We start from the raw sequence: 25,761 nt of genomic DNA on the forward strand, positions 1-25,761 counted from the left end.
GTTCATCAGCAGAGGTCTGGCTGCATAAATTACATTCATACAATGAAATTCTGATGCAGCTGTAATAAGAATATGGGAGTTCTCTGTGAACTGCATTAAGTGAGATACAGAACAATGACTATAGTATGCCAACTTTTGTATAAGGAAAGGGGAAAATAAATATATTTGCTTATTTTTGCCAAAAGAAACACTGAAAAATGGCACAGAGATCAGAGAGACAGAGTGGGACTTCTCTCAGGATACCTTTTAATATTGTTTTGACTTTGAAGTACATAAATGCTTTGCATACTCAAAAATTAAGTTAAATCAATAAGGAAAAACAATGCAACCCCCAAAACTGAAGGTGGAGCTCTGAGGATTCAATGGCCATCAGATGCTGTGTGCTAGAAAGAGAGGGGCACAGACAAGAAACTGGGGAGATGACATGACTTTAACTGATGTGGGGGTGACAATGGGAGGAGAAGGTTTGGGGGGACGATCAGGATTCCACCCTGGACATGCTAAGTTCGAGATGCCAATTCAACATCCACGTGAAGAAGTTAAACAAGCAATTGGGTGAGTCTGGGGGCCAGGGAAGAGGTCTGGCTGCAAACAGAAACATGAATGTCATTGGCATGTAGCTGGTGTTTGAAGCCATGAGACAGGATGAGATCACCGAGGGGATGTAGAAAAGAAAGAGGAGGGGTGGGGGGTGGGAGATGAGGGTAAGGGGGACCAAATATATGGTGATGGAAGGAGAACTGACTCTGGGTGGTGAACACACAATGGGATTTATAGATGATGTAATACAGAATTGGACACCTGAAATCTATGTAATTTTACTAACAATTGTCACCCCAATAAATTTAAAAAAAAAGAAAAAGAAGAAGAAAGAGGAAAGGTTTGGAGCCTAAACCTTAGTTGCCAGTGGTCAGGAAAGTGAGGATACAGCAGCTAGTGAGGCAGGAGGAGGCGGCAGGAGCCAGGAACCCTGGAAGCCAACGAGGGGAGGGTTTCTCAGAGGAGGAAGTGACCCCTGTGTAAGTCAGATAGAGACCTAGAGTGACCACTGGCCTGGGGAGAGCAGGGGAGAATGGTCCTGGCCAGAGATGTTTTAAGGCGGAATGGAAGCAAATATACTGGGGATGGTGAGTATAGTAATGTCTTTTCAAGGAGTTCTTAAGAGGAGGTGAGAAATGGAGTAACAGGTGAAGGGGGACGTGGAGTCCAGAGAACATTATGTTCTAAGGTAGGAGCCATACAGCATTTGTATCCTGATGGTCATGATCTAGAAGAGAGGGGAAAAACCAGTGATGGTGAGAGAGGATTATTATATAACTTATAAGATGAGGGAATGACACTTTGCGAGGCAGTTAGTGGGCACTGGAACAGTGATTTGCAAGGTCACCGGGAAGGATGTGACCCATACCTCCAACCCCACTGTGTTCTGTAGGGAGCACAGCAGGGCGCTGGCTCTGTCCATAAATGGCCACAGACCTGTGAGTGGCTTCTGCCTCCGAGGGACAATAAAAGCAAAACCGCCTCCATTAATCAGGGCACAGGATTAGATATGAATGGCTGAAGCCTTGCCAACAACTTCAGGCCTGACAGCTGACCAGGAAAATCAGGAGACTCTCAAGCACAAACATGCCTCTGACAACTTCCATGCAGCCTATCTGAAAGGGTGGTCACATAGCTCACATGCACAGACGTCAAGCTCAAGGTCAGAGGACAGAAGATCCCTCAGACCCAGCACTTCTGGAAACCAGAGCTATAAAAACCAGAGTGTGCTGGCTGCGGAAACATGTCTCCCCTGTCTTGCTCACAGCTATGGGATGTGTCCATTGGCCGACTGTGGTACAGAATTGGTGAAAATGGCCAGTTTCCCTGCCTATACCCACACCCCTTCACAACGTGACTTTGCAACTCCTCCCTTTGAGAAGTGGAGGCTGTGTTCTCAATGCTTGAATCTGGCCTGGACTTATGACTTGCTTCAACCAAAACAATGTTAAAGCAATAGTGTGGGACCTGAGGCTAGGTCCCAAGGAGCCATGCATGCTCTTACTTACCCCACTGGGCTGCCCTGTAAACCAGTTCATGCTAGTCTGCTGGCCTCGGGCACCACACAGAGCAGACCGGTCATCCTGGCCCCTGGCCCCTGGCCCAGCTGATCTCAGCTGACACAGCAGTTAACTCCACTTGTACGAGTGAGCCCAGCTGAGTTCTGAAGAACCACACAGCAGATCCCAGCCCAAATGGCCCACCCACAGAGTTAGGGGCTATTTTAAGCAGCAAACATTAACTTATACATCCAACTCGGTCCACAGGTGACCAAGTAGAATTCAGTCACTGTTGTTTATAACCTATTTTTGGTGAAAAATTATTCAGGAAGGCTTTAAAGATCAATTTTTGGCACAAGAGAGTATGTGGGCTGAGGCCAGGCATGGGAATGAAAAGCTAAGTCCCAAGGAAAGGACCAGCAAAGGTGGTGGTGTACTTAAGTAACCTTCAAGAAAAATAACGGTAAAAAGATGCTCTTCCCTTGGTGGAATAGTAGCCCTCAAAGGAGTCAGCTGTGTGTTACAGGGAGACCCTGTGGTCATCCACAGCCTAGAAGCTCCCCACTTTTTAGCACAATACGATGGATACACCAGCAACACTAGGTCCAGACTGTCTGGATGACTGAGATTCCACCTTGAGGCAGATGTTAGATAATACCCAGATACTGAATATTGTATTTGCTAGAATATATATAGAGTGTGTGAAACCCTCTGTACAGTTCCCATCTCTAGGTGTCCAGAAATTTCTCTCTCACTAAGTTTAAAAATAATCAAAGTATGGCCTACTCTAGAGAGAGAAGGCATCCCTACGTTGGCAGAATCTGGAAACACATACCATGAAGTACTTCTTGTTTCATACTTCTTTTAACTTGGTCATGCTAATTTTTAACATAAAAAAAAATCTTTCCAAATGCTCATCTTAACAAATAGTGCATTGTATTTGCCCAGATAGACATAAATTAACTATTTTGAAATAGATTTCAACATAGAAAAAAAGCACAATAAGCAAATTTTATACAGTAAATAAACTTTATTTATCTGTTTTTCCAAGATGACATTGCCAACAGTCACGGATTTGCATACAATAGTTATGTATTGACTATTTACAATTTACAGTAGTATTTTTTCCTCTGAAAAATATAAGTACAAAAGCTAAGTAAACAATGAGGTACTGCTGTTTGGATTTATCATATGTCATAGCTTAAAGAACTAGTCTTTAGTAAATATTCAACAAATCAATCTGGATAAAAGAGTGAATTAAGTGATCTAATTTATCAGAAAAAAATCCACTAAGTTTCACCTCAAAATGTATTGCACAAGTCTTTTTTTTTTTTAAATCACTCTAAAAATAAATAGAAAAGGCAAGCAGTTCTTTAAAAAGAGGGACAAAAAGAATGGAAGAAAGGAATATTAAGTGAGTCCATAAATCAGATTAAGTTATTCAAAAAATTTTAAACAACATAAAATTCTTTCCAACCAAAAAAAAGAAAAGGAAAAAAAGGAGAAGAAAAAAGGAAAAACTATCACCGTTTCTCCACTGATACAACCTATTTTAAAGGCAGTCTGCAGTATATCTGTGGGCCCATGTCAGGTTTTTCTTGGTCTTTTGGCTACATGAGGGGCCCTGAATAACAGCTTCTTTCTCAAAGAGCAGCAAATGTGCAGTTTTCCAAGCTTGCCGAAGATAAATTACTCTCATTTCTTCAAGATGAAGATCGGAGCCATGACTGGAAAAGAAAAGGGAAAAGAAGATAAAGAGAAAAAAACAACAACATTTGAAGCCACCTTTTTAAAGGATGTGTTGTTTCAAGTTAAAATAAAATTATATTCTATGGGCTGGGGAATTGAAGTAGAAATATTTTAAGTATTAAATCCGAAAGGAATCTTTAAAACATCAATGTCCTTGGAATGAGCTGACCTAGAGCCAGCCACTCCAGAAAGAAGTGTTTTTAAGTGACCCTGGAACTGCACCCTTCAACACGTACTGGCTTTAAGTCTGGACTGAAAGCTACCGGATCATAATTAGAGAAAGCCAGGAGCGAACATGCTCCCTTGGCAGAATTTCTCCAGGATGCAGCTCTTCAGTCTGGCTTTAAATCGGAGAAAGTATTCTTCCCTTTCTCTAATGTGTTGATTTTTCTACATATTAAAATTCTCCAGAATGATATGCACGGCAGCAGAAAACACGCAGCATTTTGGTGTAAAAAGCTATGCCTCATCTGCAATAAACTTAATTTTAAAAAAACTTCAAATGTTATGAGAAATTATGCCAAACTTTCCTTCCTAATAAAGTTTCTCTCTAACTAAAATGCTAAAAGCCCGTAGTCAGGTCAAGTATGAGGTTAAAAAAAAAACACAAAAAAACCCATAAAAATAAATCACCAAATAAGATTAAGTAATAGGCAAACTTTATATATATATCTATATATATATCTATATATATATCTACATATAGATATATATATATTTGACATATACATATATATATATATATATATATATATATATGATAGCTACATAGATAGATAGATAGGTACTTTTACCTATCATATATATCTACATATATATACATATATATATGAAAGGGAAATTTTTAAAGTCTTCTTAATTTGTAAATGAACAATATAATTCTCTACTCATGATGCACTTCCAATAGTATATTATTTATAAAAATAGCTCAACAATCATGTTGGTCCTAGAAATCTAGACAAGAAAGAACTTCTGTTAAATTTAAATTCCCTTGTCAGTTATAATTTTGAAGCTTGTGTTGTTGTGGGATGAAATTCATGCATTCAGTAATGCTGTACAATGTCAATGTCATGAAAGACAAAGAAGCTGGGAGAACTTTTCTAGTTTAAAGGAGAGACTAGAAAAACCTGACAACAAAATGCAATGTGCAATCTTTGAATGGCTCCCAGAACTTAAAATATTATAGAAGACATTATTTGGAAAACTGGAAAAATGTGAATATTTACTATAAATTAGATAACAGTATTATGTTAATATTAAATTTCCTAGGATTGATAATTGCATCATGAGTATGTGGGAAAATGCCCTTGTTCTTAAAGATATTTGCCAAAATACTTAGTTTATGTTTGCAAGTAACTGTCAAATGTTACAGAGGGGAAAATATATATGGAGAGAAAGAGCATGAGTGAGAGAAAGGTAAAAAATTTGGCAAAATTTTAATAATTGGTGAATATAGGTAAAGGGTATAAATAAGAGTGATTATTGTAGCATTTTTGCAAATCTTATGTTTGAAATTTTTCAAACTAAAAGTTAAGGAGACAGTCAATAGAAATGCTACACAGTATACATTTCCAGTGATTAATGACAGCATTTAAATGCAATAGTGTAACAATAAGCATGATGTAGAATTTATATTATTATTAAAAAAGGAAAATTTAAGACTTACTGGGTTTGACATGGGCTTTACATAACTAAAGATAATTCTAGGTAATCAGTAAGGCAAGTTAATTGATATATATTACAATCAAAATGAGACTCAACTGTAGGCAAGGCATAAAGGATTTTTAGTTAAAAAACTTTTGAAAATGCTGTACGTTGGCATTTTAAACCTTGATACTGTTAGCTGAATTAACAATCACAGAGAATCCTAATTATAATTAAACTCTATTAATTGTGATTCAGCTTATCTGTGGTTTGTGAAAATTCTAGCAAAAATGTACCCTAAATTTTCAAGGGGGTGCTAAATCCAGCTAATAGCATAACTAATACGTGGAGGTAATAGGAGTGTTTAAATAGTCAAGACAGTTAACTATGTTGAAACGTTTTAGATGCCTGCTCTTTGCTGCAGTAATATTTAATTAGAAATCAGCTCCATTCAATTAAAGCAGGCTGCTTAAGGGGCTCCTCAGGACAAGTGTATTATTTTGTAAAACTGCATGATCCCAGGAAGTAATAAAACTGCGCTGAATTTTTAAAGCAACTTTACTATAACAATTTTCCTTATTTTTGACTAGTCTTGACTCTAAGTAGGCTTTACAATATTTTCAATTTTGGATTGGTGAAATATCTGGATCGATGAAATATATCATTTTGCTTTTACCTAGAAAATGAGTTTTCATTTCTCTCTCACCATCTTTATTGACTGCAAAGACCATTCTTGGGAAATAAAAAATCTAGAAGGAATATGTAATACATAAAAACTCTTTTGGATTCTTTAGCAAAATTTCAAAGAGCAATTTTGAAATTTTCAAGTACTATTTAAAGAATTATAATTTCCTAAAATTGTATGACTCTTATTGGTAGTGGTGATTATTAATCTATAAAACAGAATTAACAGAAAATACCTATAATAACCCAGAGCAAAATCATATATTTATTTAGCAAAAAAAGCAAAAGAATTCCAGCGAAATGGTTAGTATCATGCAATACATTTGATTTCTACACAAAAGACACAAGACGTTATTCTTCACTCACCACATGCTAACTAAGCACAGACTGATGGTTTACTCAGAAGATACCACTGCGAGGTGAAGTATACTACAAAGCCAGGAAGAAAAAAAGCTTATTGGGTTAGTTTTCAGACGTAATATAACACATAGATGATATGTGTATATGAACTTCAAAGTATTAAACAGGTTATACTTAATTTTTCTCAAATCTCCTAAAATCGAGGAAGTATAGGCAATGTACAAGGACTGTAATATCTCCCTCCCATCCTAAGTAAACACCACATAGTTGAGATTTTATTTGCAACTTTAACTTGAAAACATTTAAACATAATTAAAGATGTACTTCACACTTTAAGTGCATATGTATATGAAAGATTAATTAGGGTGTGATTATTTGCTTTATAAAAGGATTTCTTTCATAATTCCATTAAAATCCACATTCAAATTTGATTTGATTTGCATAATCTCAATTTACCATCAAAAGCTTTTGGGGAAATGTTGAGATTATGACTACAGTATACCTACATGTCGGATTGTCATTCCTAAAATATATCATGGAATAACTCTCTTGTAATTCAACAGTACATTAGGAATGGTGTCACGAATGAGGACCCACACTGAAATTTCCATTCCAAGGGACTCAATTTCAAACACAGTTTTTTCTTGTAGCAACCTTCTTAAATAAATTTTACGTCCTGTTTTAAGATGGTCAATAATCCAAGATTATTAATTATCTTCCCGGTTTCCTATAAAACAGCATCAGCAAAAACAGGGTTGTTTATAAAACGTGAGTGTATTCTTGGATAATGTGACCAACCTCAGAAACATCATCTTATTTTTTTTTTTATATTTAATGTGAAGTTAGTAAAAAGCAGCAAAATCAAAAGACAAACTAGAAAACAAAATTTGCAACACACACAACACAATAAGGTTAATATCCTATTGGAAAACTTTCAAAATATATGTATATGGATGTTCCCTGTGTCTATGCTTGTAAGTATTGAAAAACTGGAAACCACCTAAGTGTCCGTGAATGAGAAACTGGTGAACTAAAATTGTAGGACATCCATACAATCATACAATCAGCCATTACAAAGAATGAGGTAGATCAATTTGTAATGAGGTGGCATAATATAAAAATATATTAAGTGAATAAAGCAAGCTGTTACATACTCTCATTTTTTACAAAAATAAAATAATTAAGTGATAAAGGAATAACAATAAATATATATGAATAAAGATTAGAAAACCTGGGGGTGGATATTCACCACCATATTAACAAGGATGACCTTGGCATGGTGGAAACAGCTGGGAGACAGAAGATCACGAAAGGCCCCTCTTTCTATGTGACATGTTTCTGAACTGTTTGCTATGTGTTTTTGGCGATGATCAGTATGTAATTCTAACAAGACCAAGAGTCAAAACCACTTTTGAGATAACAAATAGTATCTTACACGTGCAGTATTCTTCACTATGTATCAGTTTTATTAGCATTTGTTTCCTGAATCCACCTTGCATCCATCTACTGAGCCCACACAAAGGGAAAGATAAACCTCCGCTGGAATGGAAAATGCTTGCATCTAACAATGCTGAAAAGTTCTGATGATTTTATTAATTCAGAGGAGATTTTTAAAAATTACAACCAAAGGGAGAGAGGTACAAGGCTGGTTGGTCTAGCACAAGGATTAATCAAGAACTTGACACAACATAAAGGATCAGTGTGAAAGCAAAGCAACAACAGTCAACAGAAGATCAAGTTTTTAAAAATGACTGGAGTGGATGGGGAAAGAAAATAAGCCAAACCTTTTTCATCAAAAAAGAATCATTTTTCTTTTAATGCAGTTATCAAGGAAATAGCCATCTATGTTAAACGTGTCATTAGGTTTGCTAGCACTCTAGAGATAAAAATGCATTTCTAGGAACACTTTTTAAGAGAGATTTCTATACAACAAAAGAGCCTCTCAATTGCAAGAGATGTTTAGCACCTGCTTAAAATAAACTTTCTATAATATTATATGTCAATATACCTTAACTTTCTTAATGAAATTATCCTAAATGACACATAGCACTCTCTTTTTAAAAAACATCTGACGGTGTACCTCTAAGTAGTTTTATTCAGCAAAAAACAATTAGACAAGCCAAAGATGCTTGTATTCACTCTTGCTCCTGTCTTGCTTCTGAAATATCCTGTCTACTCTGGTCACCTGAACTCCTGACACCATCACCAAATGAAGTATCAGGCACAACAAGCTAAAACCTGAGAGGACAAAAACAGCTGCTTTAGGGAAACAAAGATACGTGTAAAACTCACTGGGGAGGGGAGAGATGGTAAAGAGCGGATATATTGAAAAATACCTTACCAGCAGTCATAGAAAGCTTTTGATTGATGCCACAAAGCAAAGTGTTCAGAAGGTATTCCTCCTAGAATACTTGCCAAACAATGCAAACACTGACACGGGCTGCACACGTCAGCACAGACAGCAGCCGCGCTCTCTCGCAAGCATCCCCAGTATTTATGGACAGGGAAGCTCCGCAAGGTGCGGGTTTGCTTTGGTTTACTTATATCAGCTTTTCAGCCCCCAAAGCTAAAAATAACAAAACACTCAAGATTGCTAATTTTAACAGAAGGGAAACTGTAGCTACACATCTACAACAAATTACAGGAAAGATCCATTTGGGACGTACATTTAAAGCTAATGTGACTAAATAGCTTTTCAATGATTATTTAATAAACTCCTAAAAAGCTTTGTTTTCTATACTTTTACACATCCTTCTATTACAAAGGTATTTTATATAATGATATTGAAAAGGTATTTATGTACTTCTATTGGATATCTTATGTATCTTTCTACTGGAAAAAAGAAGTCACTGTTCTTTGCAATATTGTGTTCTAACCAGCTACAGTTCACTGGACAGGGGTATAAAATTAGCTGAAATTTCTTCAAGAGGTTTGTTCAAAGAGTAATTTTTATTGCTCATTTCATGAATGAGAGCAATCTTAAGGCAAGTGAGACCCTTGCTTCAACTTGCTCAATCACCAATGATTAATTTTCCATCAAATACAGAAACAATCATGAGTCACTCTAGCCAAGAATCTCCTTACACTGACAAAAGGTGACTCAAGTTGATTTGTAAGTCATCCTTGGGATCTTCCTCACTTCGTGTTCATTATAAGTTAGCTCATATTTCCTAAGCATTTATTTTCATTATTTGAATTATATTACTTAGGTATATCTTTTATTCATATATGCATGAATGGATGGTACCTCTTTCCCCGAAAATTAAAGGTTACACAAAGTCAGTCATATCTTCCATGTCTTCAATTTTTCCATATTCACCGTAACAAACAGAAGAGTAGGTGATTATTGACTGAACCCACTCATTAAGAAAAAGATGGGCTGGCCCGGTAGCTCAGGCGGTTGGAACTCTGTGCTCCTAACACTGAAGGCTGCCGGTTTGATTCCCGTATGGGTCAGTGGGCGCTCAACCACAAGGTTGCCAGTTCGACGCCCCCAAGGGATGGTGGGCTGCACCCCCTGCAACTAACAACAGCAACTGGAGCTGAGCTGCGCCCTCCACAACTAAGACTGAAAGGACAACAACTTGACTTGGAAAAAGTTCTGGAAGTGCACACTGTTCCCGAATAAAGTCCTGTTCCCCTTCCCCATAAAATCTTTTTTTTTAAAAAGAAAAAGATAATGATGGATGAGACTCTGCTTAAAGCAGCAGTGAAATGGGACTTTCCCTCTGAGATAAGAAAGGATTTCTTCAGGAAGGATCCTTCCATTTCATCCCTATCTCAACTGAATTCTACTTTATTCAGGAATAAAGAGTGTAATGTTTTCCGAAAATTTCTTTTCAGTTAAACTTAGAAACAAACTTTTCTGTCTGCCTTAAAAGGTTTTTACTTGATTCACTATTTACACATACCAATTCATTAGTTCCCCTCAAGGCAAACCATTCTAAGACTGCGTGTGTGTATGGGGTGAGGGAAATGTTTCCTAACACATTTGTAAAGCGGCGATTTAGGGTGAGTCGATACTGTAGAGCAAATCCTGATCAAATACTGCCCAACAGTAAGAGGAGAGTTTGCCATACTCCAACATTAAGATAATAGAGAGTCGATGGAAGAATGAACCAAGATAATAAAAGCTTATTTATATCATTTAAAAATGTTTTCTTAAACTGGGCCATGATGACAGAATCGTGTCAACAGGCTCAAACTGCACTGGAAGAGCTTGATTTTCACCAAGACACAGTGGTTTTACTCAGTGAAGAGGAAAACTTCTTCTCTGAGTGACTACATGGTTATAGAATTGGATGTTCACTAAAATTTACAGCAGCATTTGCTCTGTTCATTAAGGACATACATTACGGTGACATACTTCATCAAAAATATTTATAACCAGAAATGACTACAGAGATCTAGCAACGCTTTTTAGGCCATTAGATACTGAGGAAGAACGCTTTACAAAAAAACAAATGCTAACCAAAACAACTGCAACTGTCCCAGAAACTACACAATAGGTACCTAATGCAGTAGACAGTGGAGTATGGGGACACCGGTCAGGGATGCTGGATGACCTTAGAGGAAGCCAGGAAGCAGAGGTCAGAATGTGTCTGAGGCACTGGGATGCCTTCAGGACTGACCCTGTGCAATGGGTCAGAGAAAAGGAACTTCATAAATGGCAGCTAAGTGCTAGGGGTATGCAGCCGGGAAGGGAAGGCCTTCCATCTAGGCCAGCTCCAGATTTTGGGGGAGCCCATGGGTCAGAACCAGAACACACTGATCACTACTACAGAAAGGGAGATTTGGGCTCCATATAAGCAAGAAGCTTTCTAAGAAATACACAGTCTGTCCAGATAAGATGGGATGCTTTGGGAGGTAATTACTTATTGACCCAGTCCTCACTGGACATACTCGGAACAGGCTAACCCATCACTAAGGAGAAGACCTTGGCTTGCTTCAGCAGGGAGAGAAAACAGCGGTACTGGGATCATGAAATAGGTGAAGAAATTGGGGGCAGAGTATGGAGGGTATGAGCAAGAAAAAAAAGGAAGCAGAAAGAGAAAGCCAGAGGCAAGACACGAAAGAGAAAGCCAGGGGCAAGATCCTCACAAGTTTCACACTCTGCTTGAATGGATCTTCTAACTGCATTACTGGTCCAGGGCAAAAAGAGTTAGGCACAGGGAATTCTGCATAATTTATGAAGTGCATGTTTGTTTCACTTCAATCACAGCTGACTTCACACAACGGTTTCTAATAATTCAGTGATCTATATTTCCCTTGTGGGGTTATGTCAAAAGTCCAAAAATGCTTGAATTCGTTCACTCATAATTGTTGTATCTGAAAATCAATTGTAGTTGAATAAAGAACTGTAACCTATAAAACATCCTGATATAATTTGGTTTTAAAAAAGTATTACTGGATACACCAGAACAAATACCTTTCCGTCCTTTCCACAAATAGCCCAGGTTCTGGAAATCCCATATAGCAGATGGATGCCAACCTCATAGATGCTGTTAAATAAGACTTTCCTTTCCTTGAAGGCACCCATTCATATTTGCCCTAAGTTAAACTTTCTTAATGTAGATTCACTCTCATTTTTAGGGTATAGCCTAACAAAAATTTAAATTTTTAAATTTCTTTTACCAACTCAAAGTCTTTGTAAATGAAATGGAATGTAAATAGGTAAGATAAACCTCTGTCTATAACCTACTTTTAAAGCTTACCATTAGCCGAGCATCTTCTCTTTCCAGAATTTTCTGAGTCTGATCATCAGGGAACTTCAGTACAGTGGTTATAACTTTTGCCATGGTCTGTAAGAAAACAAGAGACAATCACTAGTAGGCATCGGGGCAGAGAAAGTCCTGACCCATTGTGACATGTTCTGCTGGTGAGATTCTTTAGTGATCTCAAATGGAAGCCACGACCAAAGAAGTATGATGTGAAGGTATTCGTCAAGGAAATAACAGCCAACACTAGAATTCCAATTTAAGAGGACTCCTCACAATGTCTTGTAGATAGTATTTGAAGAAGATGCATTTACAATAGCATGAAGCTGCATAAAGTTCTAATGTTCTTGGCCCTTTGTCTTAGGAAGGTGAAACTTTATTATTCATTCATTTTAGAAGGCTTTTTATTTGTAGAAATCTACCTAATATGTGACGTATTGCCAAAACATATGCTGTCAATAATCAGAATGAGATACTCCCAAGTTCAGCTTTAACTAAATCACATCATATATCTCATAAACACGGGCTACTGCATGAACATGAACATGCTTAGTAGGTATTTTTTAAGACATGCAGCACATCAACCTAATAGAAATACAAATTACGTTTTAAATAAACACAAGATGTTTTGTTTGGTAGAAAACATGATGAATCAAACATTACACATGGTGGCTTGCAAAACAAGATCGTAAATTGTGCAGGATCTAAATAAATATACCGTGAGTCAGACTGTCACCCATAAGATGGTGGAAAATTCTCCTCAAAGGTTGAAATTCCCTATTTTGTATCAAGATGAGAGGTTGTGAGGGAGACAGAGAGGAAAGAAGATACCACTTATGAAATAAGTAGAACAAGTTTAGAGCTTACATACACATTCAGGTGCTAGTGTTCCCCTGAGGTTCCTACACAGGATGGGAGGATCCCCAGAGAACTGCCGCTAACATTCTTTGTTCACAGTTACTGATTGTGTGTGTGGTGTTGGGGGGTGGGGGGAGGACGGACTAGAGAAACTCAGTGAGGAAAAGATGACATAATAGTTAACCAAGAATTCTGGAAACTCACATCATTAGAAAAAAAAAAAGTATAATTATTTCCAGGCAGGAAAGAAACTAATGTTGTTTTTTGAATTATGTGCTAGGCCTAAGCAAGGCACTTTACATATTTCTAGTAACTTCCAATTAACAGATCAACTAATACCACAAACCCCAACACAATAGGATTTTACTTTCAGCCCCCTTCCTTCCTTTGATCTTTGCCTCTGCCTCTACCATTTCAAGATAGTTCTTGGAGAATTCCAAAGGCATTTTACAAAAACCCTCATGCTTTACTTTGTATTGCATAGATAGAACAGAATCTTTGGTGCTAAAGTCTAGAAACCAAGCACATGCGTGGCATGAAATGGCAAGAGAAATACAAAGTAGTAACTATTTCAGTATTCTTTTTATTAACACTCCGAAGCACTATTAAATGCTTTCTGGTATACTACTATGAAGCCTGTTTTAAGGAAACAAGAAAACTCTAAAATTCAGGGATTCACAATTACAGGGAACATTTCTTTAATTTCAACAGCTTATAAAGTTCAAAGTAATCAAAACTCCATTTATAGTCACACAACCATGTCTGTCAAAAAAAAAAAATTGTGGCTAGTTTTCTCTTCACATTTCTAGAAAATGTTAAATGGGAAACCCACCTGTAAATTCATCAGAGATCCAGAATTTGCAGCTGATTACTCGGCAAAGACTTAAAGCTCTTCCTTGGCTTGCCAGAAAACCCTTTAATGGAGAAGCCCAAGCTCTTTGCCATTCCTCAGGGAAAAAAATCAGACTTTCTATGCTATATACACTATCCCCAGGCCCTGAGAAGTAAGGGGAAGTTCAAATGAGCCACCTGGTTTAGAAGTGGCCTCTCTGGACAGGTTTTCTTTAGGGAGAGGCTTCAGTAAAAGTTCAGATGAGAAACACTTTCTATTGAAGACCTGAACAGGCTGGGTTTTAGTATCAATAATAGCATGGGGGATCAAAACCCAAGAAAAAGGAAGTGCAAGGACAGAAGAAAAAGAGGGGCTTACTTAACTTCACACTACACAAATGTGTGTCCTACACGTGGTCTTAAAACTCTCCTCTGCCTCATAAAACAAGGAGCACTGTGTGTGTGCACAAGCAGATGCAGAAACACAGTGGGTGACAGGCAGATCCTGTTAGACAAGGAACAGCTGCAGATAAGCATCAACTCGCAAAGGCCATAATACACTCTGCTTCATTCTAAAACCACAACCTGCTCTCTATTTCAAATTCTTTATTCATGTGTAGAAATTGGGCTAATCAGCAAAAGATAATGTCTAAAAAGCTTTGATCTTGTCAATCCCTGCTCAAAATTTTCCAGGGCTACCCCTCCCCCCGCCCCGCCCCAAGATCTACAGGTAAAACTCAGAGAACATTCCAGACCCTCCTCCATACTCTATGTAGCCCTAAGCAGTGACTTCTACCTCACAGATTCAGTGTTTTAGTTGGATCAGCTATGTGTCATTCCTAAACCCACACTCAGTTTCCTGCCTTGGACCTTCTGTCTAGGCTTTCCCTCCTATCTGAGCCCGTCTATCAAAATCTAAGCACCTCTATAAAGAAAGGCCAGTAGATACACATGCGTCTCCATGATGTCTTCCTTGACATTCCCACAAGTAAATATGAGGACTCCACCTCTCTTAATAGCATCACATTATGCTCAACTAACAACAGCTCCCTCTTCCTACTACAGATGGTTAGACTTGATGATTTTTTTAACTTTAAGATGACGTGAAAGCGATACACATAATAAATTACATGAGAAAGTCAACAATTTATTTACATAAAATGGGCTTTGTATTAGATGATTTGCCTGACTGTAGGCTAACTTAAGTGATCTAAGCATGTTTAAGGTAGGCTAGGCTAAGCTATGCTGTTCAGTAAGTGAGACGTATTAAATGCATTTTTGATTTACGATATTTTCAACTTAATGATGGGTTTATTGGGAAGTAACCCCATTGAAATTGAGGGGGTCTCTGTACATGGCAAACTCCTTTAAAGTTAAGCACGGTATCAAATTTCACCTCCCTATCCATCATGGTGATAAACAAAGGTCCACATGTAGTCAGTGCTCAATAAATATGCAGTAAATTACACTGAAAATCTGCTACCCATTTTCAATATTTACTTATACAAGGTGATGGCAGAATGATAGACTACTCATCATTTTTAGTGACCAGAAAAATACACTGAATGCTGAAGCTGAAGACCAGCGACAGCACCCCTCAACATGGATTCCCAGCCAGGTGTTACATGGGGCTGCCTGTGCCTCGAGAACATCCCATCATACCCTAAAACTAACTGCAAAGCCCAGAAAACACAGCTTAGACCTGGCTGAACTGGCACTGCCCCAGGATATCTTATGCTTGTGCTGGGTCTTTCTTCAGGACTTATAAACTCTGTAGAATTGTTTGTAACCTCCAGAAGAAACAAGTTGAGGCAGTCAGTCTCTTCATTTCGCAGACCAAGAAAAGGTTAAAAAATTTATTTAGCACAAACACTAGGATCATAGTTTCAGATTCACAAATGAACCAAAGTAGCTAAAGTTCTGAGAGGCTATTTTGTTTAAAAGATATGCCTTTCCCCGCTTAACTACAATAGCAAGGTAACCATTAAACTATCTACCTCACCTCAAATACAGGCTGCTGTACAAAAAAGACAGAATAAGAGGAAGCTATATTTCATTAGCTTTGTTTTAAAAAGGTAAGGAGAAAAATCTATCCTTTGAATAGAAAAAAGTCCTTAAGAAACAAATACACTGAATCACTGTGAACTAATATATCTCTCCTGTGACGCATGTTCAGGATCACACTAGTTATTACTTTAATTTGAAACTATTTGATACAATGAAATGAGATTTCTATAGATATCAAGGACTCAAATGACTTCCAGCCCTGTAAGTCCTAGTGTTTCATTGACGCTACAATCCATAAATTCATAATATTCTTTTAAGAGGTTTTCTTATGCCCTTACTTTTCAGGTTTTAAATATATTCCAAATCAATATCTGAACTTGCTTAGCATCCTATGACTCAGTAACCCCCACAGACCCATAAGTTAAAACACTGATTGCTTCTAAGAACAGAAAACTCATTATCCCATTTGCAGCCAGAGTATACAGATAACGGAAAAGTTCACGTTGGTAAAAAATTGAAACGTCAGAAACAGAAGTTGCTTTAAGTGACAAATTTTCTTTGAGAAAGACTCATGAATTTCCATAAATGCGTTCAATTCAAGATATATTTACCAAAAGTCCGATATAAGGCTCTTGTAAAAACACTGCAGGGGATATAAATAATAATAAGACTCTCCACTCAAGAACCTTACAATAAATTCAACTTGTAGAAAACAAATTAGCCAAGTATTGTTACTCACACGAAGTGGCAATTTTTAAATGATCAATACTCCATATGTGAAGGAATGATTTTCTTACAGTGACTAAAGTGAAATAGTTCTAAATATCTATAAGTAGTCATTCTTAATTATGACCATTTCCAATATTTCTACACTGTCCTTAAGTCTTAATGAAAGTGAAACCTGTTCTCCTAACTTTAAGATCTGAAGTCAAAAGTAAAAATAGCCAAATGCTTCACAAAGTATGAAGTTATGAAATTTTATATTTTCAGTATTTAGCACCATCTAACAGTATTTTTAAAATTAATATTTTATTAATGTAAGAAATGTAATCAAAATCTGCCAATTAACTTTTGCAATTAAGAACAATGACACAAGTACCTATCGCCTGCTATTAGCATGTACGGTCCGCTAACAGTGAACACATGGAATCAATATGTATATTAAAAATGGGACATATTTCCTTTTAAATTAAGCCGTATGCCAAATCACCAGACATGATTTATACCTTAGTCTCACGACCCATCATATACTCAAAAAGCACTTTTCGCAAATACTCAAACTCGGTAGGTTCTCCAAAGAGTGAGACATCAGTACGGTACAAATTGCCACCTGTCAAATAAAAAAACAGATCACATTGTAAAGATAAGACCAGATAAACTACTTATTACTTAGAAAATGGACAAACTAAAAAAACAATTGAACAAAGAGACACATCATTTTTATATTAATTATATTGTATTGCATGGTATTGTATTGGATATACACTAAGCATTCCAACTGATATTTTTTCCCTTCGAAGAGAAAACAAGAATTATTATAACAATTGTATATCTCAGATCCTTCCTCCTCCTCCTCCACTTCCTCCTCCTGATGGCATGACAATTTTAAAAGACTATACTTAGGGAATACAAAGATTCCTTAAAACTGGTATTTCCTTCTTAAATATTATGTAGTTAGCTTCAGATATTCCACAATGACTAAAATTAACAATTATTTTCATTTTATTAAGAGTTTAGCAATTCAGAATAGTATTCTACTTTTTCTAATATTCCAAACCTAAAAGCACTGAGTTTAAATCAAGTTTTCAAAACGTTTTGAAACACAGAATAAATAAAATAACCTGAAAATGCATGTGCTTTTAATGCCATTACAGTGGTTTTCAAATATTTTGATTCAACATTCTAAAAAGACTGCCACAAAAAGTTATAGTGTATTTGTTAATCAAGCTCCATTTCAATCTAAAATTAAAGAAGACACTTCACATACATGAAGTCCCACTATGACACACTTTAATCTGAATAAATTCGTGATCATTCATCAAGTAAAGTCTATACTTGCATCCACTTCTAGTAGAATGACACACTAGGTAATCTGACAAGCCCTCTGATACCGAGAAACCTCTAAATGCAGCACAAAAACATTCTACAATCACAGGACATCCTTAGAGGGGTAGAGAAACAGAGGAAAAGGAAACCACAGAATTAATGGGAGGGCAAATGGGAATCCAGTAATGCCTAGTGGGTAAAAGCCCATATTGAGAGTTTTTGTCATGAAACCAGAGACGAGGCTTTGGGCCCCGATAAAATGAGAGCGCTGAAATGCAGATCTGACATAAAACAGGGGTATTGCCTACCTGCAATGGAACTTATTACGAAACACTTCTCTGGCTCTACTCCAAGAGACAAAAAAAAGAAAAAGGCTCCCCTTAGAATGTGTGACCATGTACCTACTCATAGAGTCCAGGGTACAAAGTTACAATTCAGGCAAAGAATTCTAAAACTTGTTGAAGGCTTGCTATACCCTTGGAACCTAACAGAAACAAACATAAATCCTCTCTGACAAAATCCTTAGTATAGGACCCTCCAGATTACCTATCACAGGTTATATTCAGTCAAACGAACTCATAATTTAAAAAAAAAATCAAGACATCACATGAGACAAGCCCCTATGAGGAAGAGTCAACAGAAACAATAAGCAAATTTATACCTCTAAAAGATGCTGACACTGAAGTTATCACATGTAAAATATAAATTAACTATGTTTGAAAAGTTTATAGAATGAAAGTACTGGAAAAGAAGTAAAACTATATTTGCAGATGACATAGTCTTATCTATAGAAAATTCTAAGGAATCCACTAAAAAAACTATTAAATAATAAGCAAGCTCTAACAATATTGTAAGATACAAGATTAATATACAGAACTCACTTTCATCTCTATTCATTTGCAAGGTACAATCTGAAAATTAAGAAAACAAACACCAGTCCAAGTACAACAGCGTCAAAAAGAAAAATATTGGTAATAAACTTAACAAAAGAAGTGCAAAACTTATACTCTGAAAACTACAAAACATTGTTAAAAGAAACTATAAAAAATCCAAATAAATGGAAAGAGATCACATATTCATGGATTGGAACACTTACTATTGTTAAGATGACAATACTCCCTAAATTGATCTACTGATTCAGCACAATTCTTATCAAAATCCTACCTAGCTTCTTTGCAGAAACTGACAAGCTGATCCTAAAATTTATATGGAAATTTATATGGAAATCCAGAATAGCCAAACAACCTTGAAAAAAAGAACAAAACGAGAGGACTCACATGCGTCAATTTCAGAACTTAATACAAAGCTTCAGTAATCAAGACAGTGTCATATTGGCATAAAGATCAATGGAAAAGAATTGAGAATCCTGAAATAAACAAAATTTTTAACAAGGATACCAAGAATACAATGGGGGAAAGAACAGGGTTTTCAATAAATTGTATTAGGACACTGGATATCTACATGCAAAAGAAGAAAGTTAGACACCCACCTCACACCATATGTAAATATTAACTCAAAATAGATCAAAGAATAAATATAAGAACTAAAACTATAAAATTCTTTGAAGAAAATAAAGGAGTAAATCTTCATAACCATAGACTAGGCAGTGGTTTTTTAGATATGACACCTAAAGCACAAGCAACAACAACAAAAAAGATAAATTGGACTTCATAAAAATTAAAACTTTTGTGCTTCAAAGAAAATATAAATAACTCTTACAACTTGATAATACAAAAACCCATTTAAAAAATGGGCAAAAGATCTGTATAGACATTTTTCGAAAAGATATATACAAATGGCTAGTAAGCACACAAAAACATGCTCAATATCATTAGCCATCAGGGAAATATAAATCAAAACCATGATGAGATGCCACTTTACATCAGGATGGGAAGAAGACAATAACAAGTGTTGGCAAGGATGTGGAAAAATTGGAACCTTCATACACTGTATGTAAAATGGTACAGTCACTTTGGAAATCAGTTTGGAAATGCTTCCAAACTGGAAGTATTTGGAAACACACTTCCCGTTTACCTTATACAGGTAAATGTAGAGTTACCATATGACCCAGCAACCCCATTCTAGGTAGATATCCAAGAGAAATAAAAATATATGTTCACATAAAAACTTGCACACAAATGTTCAAAGCAGCATTATTCATAATAGTCAAAAAGTGTAAACAATCAAAATGTCCATTAACTGATGAATGGGTAAATAAAATGTGGTATCCATATAACAGAATATTTATTATTTGGCAACAAAGGAAAAATATACTGATTAACACTACAAAATAGATGAACCTTGAAAACATGTTAAGTGAAAGAAGCTAGTCATAAATGGTCACGTATTGTATGATTTCATTTATATGAAATGTCCAGAATAGGTAAAATCTACAGAGACAGAAAGTAGATCAGTGATTGCCGAGGGTTGGATGGAATGGAGAGAATGGGGCACAACTGTTAAAGGTTGTGAGGCATCCTGTTGGGGAAATTGAAAAGTTCTAAAATTGACTATGCTTATGGTTATACAATTTTTAAAAATATACTAAAAACCATTACATTGTGCATTTTAAATGGGTGAATTGCATGGTATGTGAATTATATATCAATAAAGCTGTTGTTGTTTTAAATTATAGTACTAGAAAAAATAAGCAACATTTAGGGGACTATAAAAATGATCTGAGAGATCTGAAAAAGAGAAGAAAAAGTCCTTCTAGAAATAAAAATTATAATTAAAGGATTAAAAAAAAACTTAACAAGGGGGCTAAAGAGCAAATTAGGTAGAACTATACAAGAAAATTAGAAACTAGAAGAGGAACTAGATTAAATTTTCAGAATTCAGCCCTGAGGGAAAACAGAGATGAAATATTTAAAAAAGGTAAGAGACAGAGTATAAAATAAGAAGATCTAATAGTATGAGAACTAGAAAATAGAATGAAGGTAATATTTGAAGAGATACTCACTAGAAATTTCATAGAACTAATCAAAGATTATAAGGCAGTAGAATAAATAAAAAGAAATCTAAGCCTAGATATACCATAGTGAAATTACAGAACATCAATGAAGAAAATATCTTAAAAACAACCAGAGAGAAATACATATTACTAACTGGGGAAAGATCATTGGAAAGATGCCTAACAAATGTATCGACAACAACAAAACCCAAAAGACAATGGAGTATTAATTACCCAATGCTACCAAAAAAAAAAAAATCACTCTCAATCTAGAATTCTGTACCTAACAAAATTAACTTTCAAGAATAAGAGACTTCCATTTGTGGCCATGTTGGAATAATCTCAAATGAGATTCCCACAAGAGATACACCCCAAAAATATCAATTCCAGGTGGATTAAAGACTTAAATGTGATAAGCAAAACTTGGAACTTCAAGGACGGAATATAGAAGGATAGCTTTATGACCCTAGAGTAGGTGAGACTCACTTAAGACACAAAAACAGTAACCACAAAGGATTTTCTTTATGGTAAAATTCTACATTAATATTAAAAAAATATTTTTAGATGTCTGCTCACTCACTTCTCTAAACAAACATTTATCACACAACCCAGCAATTTCACTCCTAGAAATTTACACAAGAGAAATGAAAACTAAATGTCCATTTACTGTGATAGGCTAAGAAATTGGTGGTTTATCCATACAATGACATACTATGCAGCAATAAAGAGGAATGAACTACAAAACATGCAACAACACAGATGTGTCTTAAAAGCTAAGTGAGAGGATACAAAACCTACAGATACAAAAGACTAAATTCCATTAAGTAAAGATTCTAGAAAAGACAAAACTGCAAGGGTGGAAAATCAGATTAGTGATTGCCAGGGGTTAGTGGTAAAATATGACCACAATAGGGTACCAAATAACTTACTGGGGTAATGGAAATATTCTCTGTTTTTATTTTGTTGGTGGTTACATTATTGCATACAATTGTCAAATCTCTTAACTGTACACCTAAAAAAAAAAAGTGACTATTACTATGTGTAAATTATACCTCAATAACCCTGAATTTTTTAAAAAAACTGAATAAATAACAGGAAACCACACTGTGCCGCAGAATAATACAATAAGGCTTCCATTATAAGAGCTATGCATAATAAGTGAGCCTCTAAACGCCCAAGTTGAAAGTGACTTTTATTGTAACTGTACATTTCTTTTGGTTTAGAATTTAAATCACCATTTGTTCAGCAAAAACAAACAAATGAAACCTCATGAGGTATTATTTACACATATGGGATTGGCAGAATCCTCCAAGTCAGATAATACTAAGCACTGGTGAATATGTGGCCAATGGAAATGCTGTGCTCCACTTGCAGGAGTGTAAGATGATATGACCACTACAGAAAACAACTTGGCATTACTTTGCAAAACGTTGTAAAGCAGAAGACAAGCATATTCTATGACACAGAAACCCAACTCCTACCAATACCTCCTAGAGAAACACTTCACATGTACGCCAGGAGTCAATGTTCACAGTTAAACTGTTTATAAAAGCAAAACTGAGACAATTCAAATGTCCACCATCAGGACAATAAATTAAATAAAGTGTGGTATAAAGACACATTTTTATTAAACTTAGCATTGAAAATGGTTAAACTATAGTTTCACACATTACAATGAATCTCAAAATCATGCTGGGTGAAAAAAAGGTAAGAATATGTAGAATACATAAAATATGATACCATTTCTATACAGCCCAAAATATACAAAACATTAAAATAGATTTTTTTTAGGGAACTCTACTTATGTTGTATTACGATAACAGTGGTCGCGCTTAGGAAAGAACAGAGAGATATAAGATTAAAGAGGAGCATAAGGAGCCTCAAAGGTACTGGAAACATTCTAGATGGCAGATTCACAGGTGTTAAATAGTCTCTGTACTTCTTATTTACACTGCATGCATTTGTATGTTTGGAATATCTTATTTTTTAAAAGTACATACTTTTAGAAGATCCAATTCAGTCAAACCACACTTTGCAAATACAAAGCACCAAGAACTAAATAATGATAACACACTATTTCCTCCTCAAAATATATCTATCACTATATCATACTTAAGTGTTTCATTCCTCTACATTGATGCAAAATGCAAAAGTTTACAAAGTTTCTCACTTTTCAAAAACTAATTGACTGTATTATTTTAAACACGTAGATAACTTATTTATAGCTATTTTCCTGGAGAAGCAATTAATACTTTTTCCTGCATGGTGGGTGCTCATTTTACTCTTACTCTTTAAAGAGGCAGCATGGTGAAGAGATTAATGTGCATACCAGATAACCTGCGCTCTTGAGAGGACTAAATGAGTTGATATGCAAAATGTGTTTTATAACAGTGCTTGGCACTTGTATTATTATGCGTATGTTCATTATTAAATAAACTGTACATATGTGCATTTTACAATTTAAAACTGAGAACAAAAGAAAATTATCTATGAAATTCTTAAGCTGAAACTAACAAACAGAATCAATACTATTCTCTATACACTGCTGAACACTGAGCAGCAGTTCTACGCTGAGAGTCACATATGTTGGCGTAGCTACAGCAAACAATCTTTGTAGCAGGAGTCTTCTCTGCAATGATCCACAGGAAACTCCCCCATTGGTTTTCTCTTCTTTTTGAAGAGCATTTTGGAAAGAATCCAAAGCAAGTCCTTAATTAATTTAATTAAAAATTGTATGATATGTTATGTTATTTCTTAGCAATAAGAGCTTTCAAACGTACAAAAGAATGTGAAATGGTTTAGATTCATACTCTAATGCCTCCCATGAAAAAGCAGAATGCTTTACAAAACATTTAGCAAAATAAAACTACTCTTAATGCAGTGAGGCAGTAAAACAGAATGGAAAACTGTTATGAGATTACTCAAAGATCATGATTATCTCAAGGGAACAACTACACAAAGACTCAAGCTCATCTTTAAAATCCTTTGTAAGTAGCATACATTATTTATATTGAGAATAATATTTCCAAATCATCCTTCCCCACCTTGAATATAAAAATGCTCATTAATTATTTCCTCCTTAAATCCTCGTGTAAAATTAGTAAATATAGCATTATTGTAACAGTAAAAAACAGAAGCATGTAAAATACTAACTCTGTAAAAGAGCGCATGTAGCGGATTACATAAATGTCTGCATACATACAGAAGAGTATGGAATATACATAAATTGTCAACTAGGTCCATTTGGACAGTGGAGAATAAAGTGGGAACTTGCAGTTTCACTTACACAATGTAGCATTATTTGAATTTTTAAACAATAAATATGCATTGATTTTGTTTTAGATTACTACCATTCTTTTTTTAAAACAGTTATTGGTGAAATACAAAAGTAAAATATATTCATTGTAAAGAATTAGATTAGGAAAGACACAAATAAAAATCATCTATAAATCTACCAATAAGAGAGAACCATGGATAATATATGAGAGATAATTCTTACCTTTGTAAGGTGTCCCCACAGTTGTTGCATATACATTCTTTTCATATTTCTTTAATCGGTCTTCTAAATTGTGAATCTAAAAACAATAAATATTTAAATCATAAAATTCATATGGAAATCATATGTAAAAGAAGGACTGCTGTAGCCACTAGATTTTTTAATGCTGAAGACAACATATAGGCAAATCAAATTAATACAAATGGTTTCTTACATAACAAAAGCACAGAGAACAAAAGAAAAAATATGTAAATAGGACTTTAACAAAAGTAAAACTTTTGTTCCTATATAAAGTGAAAAGACACCTACAGAATGGGAGAAAATATTTGCAAGTCATACAACTGATATAGGACTTGTACCCAGAATATATAAAGAATATTTAAAACTCAACAACAAAAAACCACATAACACAACTGAAAAATGAGCAAAGCACTTGAATGGATATTGCTTCAAAGATATACAAATGGCCAACAAGCAGATGATAAGATGCTCAACATCATTAGTCATTAGGAAAATGCAAATTAAAACCATAATGAAATACCACTTTATACCAACTAGTATGGCTATAATCAAAAAAGTTGTTGGCGAGAATGTGGAAAAATTACAATCTTTATACTTTGTTGGTGAGAATATAAAATGGTGCCACTATGTAAAACAGTTAGGTGGTTCCTCAAGAAGTTAAAACATAATTACCATATGATCTAGCAATTCAAATCCTGGGTATATATCCCAAATAATTGGAAACAGGAGTTCAAACATAAATTGTACACAATGTTCCTAGTAGCATTATTCACAATAGCCAAAATGTAGAAACCACCCAAACATCCATCAACTGATGAATGGATAAAGAAAATGTGCTCTATCCACACAATGGAATATTATTCAGTCATAAAAACGAATGCAGTACGGATGGATACATGCTAGAATATGGATGAACCATAAAAACATCTTGCTAAGTGAAAGAAGCCAGATAAAAAAGGCCATGTATTATATGATTCTATTTATATTAAATACTCAGAACAGGCAAATCCAGTGACACAGAAAGCAGACTAGTGGTTGCCAGCAGCTGGAGCGGAGGTAAAGAGGAATGACTGCTCAGTGGATATGTGGTTTCCTTTTGGGGTGATGAAATGTTTTGGAACTACATAATGGTGATGGGCTCACAACATTATAAATGAACTAAATGTCAATGAATCATGTGTTTTAAAACGGTCGATTTGGTTATATGTATTTTACCACTATAAAAAAATAACTAACATAAAAATTGTTACGTTAGGACAGTTTGAAGATTTGAGGATGACAGAAGAGAATTTTAAAGTACTAGTAACCTTGAGAATAGATGAGAAAAGTTAACCACTGAGAAATAGAAAAAAATAA

General features: G+C 35.4%; 1 protein-coding gene across 8 annotated transcripts in view; it reads right to left on the minus strand.

Moving 5' to 3' along the window:
- Positions 1-3,049: 3,049 nt before the first annotated feature.
- The window catches only part of GOLGA4 (golgin A4), a 96,516-nt gene continuing 73,804 nt past the window's right edge, over positions 3,050-25,761 (minus strand). For 5 of the 8 annotated variants that reach the window (XM_019727636.2, XM_019727632.2, XM_074312614.1 and 2 more), the window contains 5 exons: positions 24,388-24,463; positions 17,116-17,219; positions 12,191-12,277; positions 6,483-6,545; positions 3,628-3,766 (listed from right to left, as the gene is read on the minus strand). In XM_019727636.2, the coding sequence (XP_019583195.2) occupies positions 6,516-6,545; positions 12,191-12,277; positions 17,116-17,219; positions 24,388-24,463 (297 nt within the window). In that variant the 3' untranslated portion in view covers positions 3,628-3,766; positions 6,483-6,515. Of the gene's footprint in view, positions 3,767-6,482; positions 6,546-12,190; positions 12,278-12,911; positions 12,971-17,115; positions 17,220-24,387; positions 24,464-25,761 lie in introns of those variants that run through there. The other 3 variants (XM_019727638.2, XM_019727633.2, XM_019727634.2) reach the window with 2 other exon arrangements.

This window comes from Rhinolophus sinicus, linkage group LG10, assembly GCF_036562045.2.
Source record: "Rhinolophus sinicus isolate RSC01 linkage group LG10, ASM3656204v1, whole genome shotgun sequence".
NCBI classification, from domain to species: domain Eukaryota; kingdom Metazoa; phylum Chordata; class Mammalia; order Chiroptera; family Rhinolophidae; genus Rhinolophus; species Rhinolophus sinicus.